Source organism: Micropterus dolomieu, linkage group LG18, assembly GCF_021292245.1.
Source record: "Micropterus dolomieu isolate WLL.071019.BEF.003 ecotype Adirondacks linkage group LG18, ASM2129224v1, whole genome shotgun sequence".
Classification (NCBI taxonomy): Eukaryota; Metazoa; Chordata; class Actinopteri; order Centrarchiformes; family Centrarchidae; genus Micropterus; species Micropterus dolomieu.
Window position 1 is genome coordinate 30,089,754 of NC_060167.1, and position 8,430 is coordinate 30,098,183.

Consider the following 8,430-nt stretch of genomic DNA (forward strand, 5'->3'; position numbering starts at 1 on the left):
CTGTCCGGTCTCTCCGCAGGTTCCTGGACACCTCAAAACAGGCCATTGGGATGCTGTTTATCCACTTTGCTAATGTCTACCTGTCAGACCTCACAGAGGAGGATCCCTGCTCACTGTGAGTCAATCATGTGTGTCACGATTCTCCTCAGAGCTCCATGATGCCTGCATGTTACATAAAGATTTCCAAGAAACTGTTCAAGTGAAGGAAAGTGCTGACTACTGCTTTAACTAACATTCCCTTTCTGTCTTTCTCAGTTACCTCATTAACTTCCTGTTGGATGCTTCTCTGGGCATGTTGCTGATCTATGCTGGGGTGAGAGCTGTCAGTGCGATTGTAGAATGGAGGCAGTGGGACTCTCTGCGTTTTGGAGAATATGGTGAGGACCGTGTGGAAAAGTGGGAGCTCCAGCACATTCCTAAAATGCCTGTAATGCCCAATGGAGGGCAGTAGCTGCCCCCTCAATACTGCACTGCTGCAATGTCATGTCTTTCGTTGCCAGTGTCTTCTTGTTTCCCCAAAACACTTTGTGTCACACTGAAGCAGTGATATCTAATAACGATCTGTTCTACATGATCTAATTATATTCTCTCTAATTTTTTTGACAGTAACTGTCTCTCTTTTCCTGTGCGCATGTGTGTGTATGTGTAGGAGAGCCAGTGCAGTGCACAGCATGGTTGGGCCAGTGTATCCTCTACATCCTCATCATGATGTTTGAGAAAGTCCTTATCATGCTGGTCCTCCTCATCCCCCAGTGGAAGAAGGTCAGAAAAAAAAAGACGTTTTGGAGAATATGGTGATTTGAACGATTTGAAAAGACAGCAGGTGAAATGAGTGCCCATTTATATCATAATGATCTTTTCCAGTTCAAGAGGAATTCTCAATACTTAAAAGTGTTGTAGTACTTTCCAGAGCCATTATTAACCTGCCTTTTGACCCTCTCAAGTGAATTAGTCGAGGAAAATAAAAAATTTTAACAAGACAACACATTTATATATAGTGTATTTGGACTAAATGAAGCAGCCCTATCTCTCACTCAGCAAGATCTTTTCACTTGTCTTGTTTGCACCATTTGAAAACATTTGGTGGGTTTTGTTTTAGCTTGCTAAAGGTGCAGGGTATATTGGTAGGTTTAGTTATAATAATAACTTTAATTGTATAGCACTTATAATAATAATAATAATAATAGTATAAACAATGCATAAATCAAGTAAACAACTAAACCAGCTGCAGATGATGGCAGTTATCTTGAAGGCAAATGGTTAATAAGGAAGTTAGCAATGTAGCTAGGTCCTAGTCCATTAACGGCTTTGTATATAAGGGGGAGGACCTTAAAATCAATACTGAATGTTACAGGAAGACTGCAGTGCAGCTAAAACTGGATTAATGTGCTCTTTCCTCTTGGTTCTGGTTAATAGCCTCTCAGTGTTTTTGTTTGGTTGTTTGTTTGTTTTTTTCTTTTTTTCTGAAAGCCAGTAAAAAGTGCATTATAGAAATGGAGTCTGCTTGAAATAAAAGCAGGAATCCATTTTTCAGAATCTTTTTGATTTACAAATGGTCATATTTTAGCTGTGTTTCAACATTATGTTTTCCTCACCATTTTAATGTGGGACTTAAATCTTAGATCTGAATTTAGGATAACACCAAGACTTGTAACCTCAGATTTAATGCAAGGAGTTAATTTTATAAATTAATAATTTAATATTAATAAACATTGATAAACATTATTTCACATTTTTTAGGGCTGACTAGTAGGATATTAGTTTGACTTTAAGAAATGATTGCTCATCCATTTATTTAATGCCAAATCAGGCAGTGATGGAGTTTATAGCTGTACCATCATTTGCTTCAGGAGTGATGTACAGTTGCTTATTACTCAAATAACTATGGAAACAGACATTGTGCAAAGGCCTTTAGCAACAGTAAAACAGATGTCATGTTTCACAAAGACACAATCTCCAAGACATAGCTGACAATGTGTTTTCACTGGTGGTCTTGTGGTTAGGATTTGGCGCTCTCACCGTCGCAGCCCTGGTTTGGTTCCCGGTCAGGGAATGTCGTATGTCACTTACATCACGCTAATAACAAGAACTGTACTTTAGACGCACATGCAGGTGTACTCGAGTGCGATACTTTCCTGATTTTACACTGTATTTCACAATCTATTTAACAAAGTTAGTGCTTTTCTAGATACTATGCATGCTCATCATTGATCTAAAGTCCTACAGCGAGAAGGGGTTTATTTCTGCTCACAACTGCAGCTGACCAGTTTGAGGAATTTCTAGCTGAACATGTCCATATTTTAAATCCTGAATGTGTCTCACTCATATGCTGTACATGTGTGTCTAAAATACTATACAGTTTACTATCCAGTGTGCTGGCATAATAACTTGTTGCCTGACTGGGAATCGAACCCGGGCCGTGGCGGTGAGAGCGCCGAATCCTAGCCACTAGACTATCAGGGACACCTGGAAGAGTGTGAGTTTCTCTGGTAGTGGTGGATCATAGTTGTTATCAAAAGCTTTTGTCAATTTTCTCTTGCTTCATGCTCCAGCACCCCTGGCTGCATGGGATTATAAAGTAATTAGTCTTTGTTAACAACAATTACCCCTCGGGGATCAGGTAAGTATTTCTGAGTTTTGATTCTGTAGGTGCTGCCTTCTGATAACTCTTGCTATTTCTCCTTCTCTCCATAAGAATATAGATCAATGATGAGCATAGTATTTAGAAAAGCACTATCTTTGTTAACTAGATCGTGAAATCATGTGTCTCGCTCAAACACACGTACATCTGAAATACTACAGTGTTTATTATCCTGTGTGCTGTATAATTAGTTTTTCCCTGACCGGGAATTGAACCCAGGCCGCGGCGGTGAGAGCGCCGAATCCTAGCCACTAGACCACCAGGGACATCTAGGGGAGGGTGTTGTTGAAGTGTGTGCTAGTGGTGGATCACATTTGTTATTTCAAATTTTATAATGTACAACAATGTGCAACACCTAAATGCTCATGGAGAAATTTTTTGTGAATAAACAAGGAAATGTTTGCTGTGTCATGTAGCCTGCCAGGTGAAAGGACATGATCATACTGATAGATTTTTAGCTTTTATTGTAAGACTTTTATCAAATGGTTTAACTAGTCTATGTTCATCAGAGTCAAAAGAATTGTCTTCATTCTTGTTCTGATAAAAGACAGAAAAGAGCTGTCAAAACAGTAGTCTGCAGATTTGGTGCTGTAACATAATCGGTGTGCTCCAGTCCCTCCCATGTTAAAGTGTATGTTTAGGTATGCATGGTTTATCATGTAAGTTTCTTATGTTGTCACACACATGCATTTATGTAGGGCCTTTTTTAACCCTCCAGTAATCTGAAAGTAAACTCAGTGAGAGTCACACTGGTTCGGGTAAACATCTCAGGCAGAATAAACCATCTGATTCTGTAACAAATATCACCCAATTTAAAAGGGGTGGTTTAGAACAATCCCTTCAACAGATCCCTTGATCAAACTATTACGTATGGTAAATACTCCTTTAAAACACTTTCCATACTCTTTCTGTAGATGTTTGGTAGTTTTTGTCTGATTCAGTCAGTGCTGTGAATGCAGAAGCTGTGGTGTTTTCCCTACTGACCTTAGAACTGTAAGTCTAAGGCTGGCTGTGCTGTCAGTGTTCTTCTGTATGCTTATGTCTGTGTTTGTTGTATATGTTTGTGTCGCAGCTGGCTCTTCTCAACCCCATAGAGAATCCTGACCTGGAACTGGCCATCGTCATGCTCATCGTTCCGTTCTTCGTCAACGTAAGTCTGCTGTTACTACGGGTTTTTCTTTGTACCCTGATTTTAGAGCTCCTGCGACACCAATGTGTCTGGTGAGAATATGTCATTGGGTACCTAAATCATCCCTGTTTGTTTATACCATGGCCATTGTCTTCCCAGTTTATATGTTTTAAAAATCTCTCCGTTAATTCCCTCTGGGGAAACCTCATTCACCACAGTATTTTCTGTGTTTTCTTTAGGCCCTCATGTTCTGGGTGGTAGATAATTTCCTAATGAAGAAGCACAGGACAAAAGCAAAGCTGGAGGAGAGAGAGGAAGACTCTCGGGGGAACGGCAAGGTGCGCTACAGGCGAGCTCTGTCTCATGATGACTCTGAGTCAGAGGTAAGTCTCACTGTGGTAGTACAGATATAGAAAATATCTCTAGCTTAACGGTGTTTGTTTTATTGATAACACATATTTGAAATTCACCAGCAATCAAGACGTAGATCATTGAAGGCCCATTGTACACAGCCTCTCCCATCTCTTTCTTTACTCTAAAAGCCTCTTCTGAGCTTCTGAACCTTGGTCTCAGTATGACAAACTCTTTTGACTGTCAGCTGTTCCTGGTCTCCAGTACTGATTGGCACCCTGTTATGGACAAATGTACCTGGTACTAATTCAGCGCACACTCAGTCTGAAGAGGAACATAGCCTAGAGCCGTTGGGTTGCTTAGATTATGGTTCACTGCTACTTTATAAGCTTCTAAAGCAGATGAGCTCAACACAGAGCTGTGCTCCACACATACACCATTCATACGCCCACAACACGTAAGGTCATAACACCAGTCTGGTTTAAGCACATTCTCAGGAACATTTTCCAGCAAACCCACATTAAGAGACATGCTTGATTTGTTGCTGTAATCTGGTTTCTTGTTTACGTGTGTAAATTAAGACCTTCAGGTGTGAACTACCACACTGTGTGTGATCCAGGATTGTTGACACATAATAATGTATTCCCTGACCGGGAATCGAACCCGGGCCGCGGCGGTGAGAGCGCCGAATCCTAACCACTAGACCACCAGGGACATCTGTTAGGCTTTTGACAGCATGTAGTCTGGAATCTGTGGCCTATAACACACAGTGGTGGAGGTACCACATACTGCCTCTAGTGTTGGTAGTGGTGCACAGAAACATTAGTAGTGATCTTGGATACTGTGAAATCACAGTTGTCTTTAAGACGTTGACAGTAGATTGTTGTTGTCACAGCACCTACAAGGCTGCCACAGAAATACTTCCATTTGAATCAACAGGCAAAGGTGAAGGACACCATCACACTGATTTAAAGTACACCTTTTATCGCACACATGTTTTCAACCACTGATTTGTCTTCATCAGAGAAGGAGGTAGGCGGGCTGTGTTCCTTCATTTCATTGAAACAGTCTTATTGTTTACTTGCCATTTAAGGTTAATCAAAAACAAAAGCTGTAGATGGAAGGGCATTATTATTGCACTATGTAGTACTTCACTATGAATGCAATAGTTTTGTCCAAATTGAGCTCCTCACATTTCATTAGTGGCAAGATGACCCTTGTTATTTTTTAAAAACTGCATGTTCAGTCTGCTTTGTTATCATTGCAATGGAGGGTTTTGTTATTTGTAGAACTTAACAATGAAGCTGCTGATTTCTCACAGTAATATAGTTTCATGTGGTAGTGAAGCCTGACGTACCATTTCATAATATACAGGTGCTGGTCATATAATTAAAATATCATAAAAAAGTTGATTTATTTCAGTAATTCCATTCAAAAAGTGAAACTTGGATATTATATTCATTCATTCCACACAGACTGATATATTTCAAATGTTTATTTCATTTAATTGTGATGATTAAAACTGACAACTAATGAAAATCCCAAAATCAGTATCTCCGAAAATTTGAATATTAACTTAAGACCAATACAAAAAAAGGATTTTTAGAAATTTTGGCCAACTGAAAAGTATGAAGATGAAAAGTATGAGCATGTACAGCACTCAATACTTTTCCTTCTGCCTGAATTACTGCAGCATTGCGGCGTGGCATGGAGTCGATCAGTCTGTGGCACTGCTCAGGTGTTATGAGAGCCCAGGTTGCTCTGATAGTGGCCTTCAGCTCTTCTGCATCGTTGGGTCTTGCCTATCCCATCTTCCTCTTCACAATACCCCATAGATTTTCTATAGGGTTAAGGTCAGGCGAGTTTGCTGGCCAACTAAGAACAGGGATACCATGGCCCTTAAACCAGGTACTGGTAGCTTTGGCACTGTGTGCAGGTGCCAAGTCCTGTTGGAAAATGAAATCTGCATCTCCATAAAGTTGGTCAGCAGCAGGAAGCATGAAGTGCTCTAAAACTTCCTGGTAGACGGCTGCATTGACCTTGGACCTCAGAAAACACAGTGGACCAACACCAGCAGATGACATGGCACCCCAAACCATCACTGACTGTGGAAACTTTACACTGGACTTCAAGCAACGTGGATTCTGTGCCTCTCCTCTCTTCCTCCAGACTCTGGGACCTTGATTTCCAAAGGAAATGCAAAATTTACTTTCATCAGAGAACATAACTTTGGACCACTAAGCAGCAGTCCAGTCCTTTTTGTCTTTAGCCCAGGCGAGACGCTTCTGACGCTGTGTCTTGTTTAAGAGTGGCTTGACACAAGGAATGCGACAGCTGAAACCCATGTCTTGCATACGTCTGTGCGTGGTGGTTCTTGAAGCACTGACTCCAGCTGCAGTCCACTCTTTGTGAATCTCCCCCACATATTTGAATGGGTTTTGTTTCACAATCCTCTCCAGGGTGCGGTTATCCCTATTGCTTGGACACTTTTTTTCCACCACATCTTTTCCTTCCCTTCGCCTCTCTATTAATGTGCTTGGACAGAGAGCTCTGTGAACAGCCAGCCTTTTTAGCAATGACCTTTTACGTCTTGCCCTCCTTGTGCAAGGTGTCATTGGTCGTCTTTTGGCCAGCTGTCAAGTCAGCAGTCTTCCCCATGATTTGTAGCCTACAGAACTAAACTGAGAGACCATTTAAAGGCCTTTGCAGGTGTTTTGAGTTAATTAGCTGATTAGAGTGTGGCACCAGGTGTCTTCAATATTGAACCTTTTCACAATATTCTAATTTTCTGAGATACTGATTTTGGGGTTTTCATTAGTTGTCAGTTATAATCATCAAAATTAAAAGGAATGAACACTTGAAATATATCAGTCTGTGCGGAATGAATGTATACATTATACAAGTTTCACTTTTTGAATGGAATTACTGAAATAAATCAACTTTTTGATGATATGTGACCAGCACCTGTATTCTTCTCTTACATACGTATATTCTTCTCTTACATACGTATATTCTTCTCTTAAATGCATATATTCTTCTCTTACATGCATATATTTTTCTCTTACATACATATATTTTTCTCTTACATGCATATATTCTTCTCTTACATGCATATATTCTACTCTTACATGCATATATTCTTCTCTTACATAAATATATTATATATAATGTTAAATGTTGCACATTAACTGCATGTGCATGAGCAAAATGTGTGCATTAAAATATATCAATATGAGAGTGAAAATGTATGATTGTGTGAAGAAATATCTGTATGTGAAAGGAGAATATATGTATGTGAGAGTGAAAATGTATGAATGTGTGAGTGAAAATATACAGGTGAAACTCGGAAAAATTAGCATATCGTGCAAAAGTTCATTTATTTCAGTAATTCAACTTAAAAAGTGAAACTAATATATTATATAGACTCATTACATGCAAAGTGAGATATTTCAAGCCTTTATTTGATATAATTTTGATGATTATGGCTTACAGCTTATGAAACCCCAAATTCAAAATCTCAGAAAATTAGAATATTGTGAAAAAGTTAAGTATTGTAGGCTCAAAGTGTCACACTCTAATCAGCTAATAAATCCAAAACACCTGCAAAGGGTTCCTGAGCTTAATTGGTCTCTCAATCTGGTTCAGTGGAATTCACAATCATGGGGAAGACTGCTGACCTGACAGTTGTGCAGAATCATTGACACCCTCCACAGGGAGGAAAGCCTCAAAAGGTAATTGCAAAAGAAGTTGGATGTTCTCAAAGTGCTGTATCAAGGCACATTAATAGAAAGTTAATTGGAAGGGAAAAGTGTGGAAGAGAAAGGTGCACAAGCAGCAGGGATGACCGTAGCCTGGAGAGGATTGTCAGGAAAAGGCCATTCAAATGTGTGGGGGAGCTTCACAAGGAGTGGACTGAGGCTGGAGTTACTGCATCAAGAGTTGGTCCACTGTGCTTTATTAAGTCCAGAGTCAGCGCAGCCGTCTACCAGGACATTTTAGAGCACTTTATGCTTCCTTCAGCAGACGAGCTTTATGGAGATGCTGACTTAATTTTCCAGCAGGACTTGGCACCTGCCCACGCTGCCAAAAGTACCAAAACCTGGTTCAATGACCATGGGATTACTGTGCTTGATTGGCCAGCAAACTCGCCTGACCTGAACCCCATAGAGAATCTATGGGGCATTGCCAAGAGAAAGATGAAAGACATGAGACTGAACAATGCAGAAGAGCTGAAGGCCGCTATTGAAGCATCCTGGTCTTCCATAACACCTCAGCAGTGCCACAGGCTGATAGCATCCATGCCACGCCG

At 40.2% G+C, this 8,430-nt stretch overlaps 1 protein-coding gene and 2 non-coding genes across 3 annotated transcripts in view; 1 reads left to right on the forward strand and 2 right to left on the reverse strand.

Moving 5' to 3' along the window:
* Nucleotides 1–8,430, forward strand: part of stimate (STIM activating enhance) — an 18,005-nt gene that overhangs the window by 3,336 nt on the left and 6,239 nt on the right. Inside the window, exons 3-7 of the mRNA XM_046075349.1 lie at nucleotides 20–115; nucleotides 256–377; nucleotides 650–762; nucleotides 3,714–3,791; nucleotides 4,010–4,153. Coding sequence (XP_045931305.1) covers nucleotides 20–115; nucleotides 256–377; nucleotides 650–762; nucleotides 3,714–3,791; nucleotides 4,010–4,153 — 553 coding nt within the window. The remainder of the gene's footprint in view (nucleotides 1–19; nucleotides 116–255; nucleotides 378–649; nucleotides 763–3,713; nucleotides 3,792–4,009; nucleotides 4,154–8,430) is intronic.
* trnae-cuc lies at nucleotides 2,836–2,907 on the reverse strand. The gene has a single exon. It is a non-coding gene; the product is annotated as a tRNA-Glu (tRNA).
* Nucleotides 4,764–4,835, reverse strand: trnae-cuc. The gene has a single exon. It is a non-coding gene; the product is annotated as a tRNA-Glu (tRNA).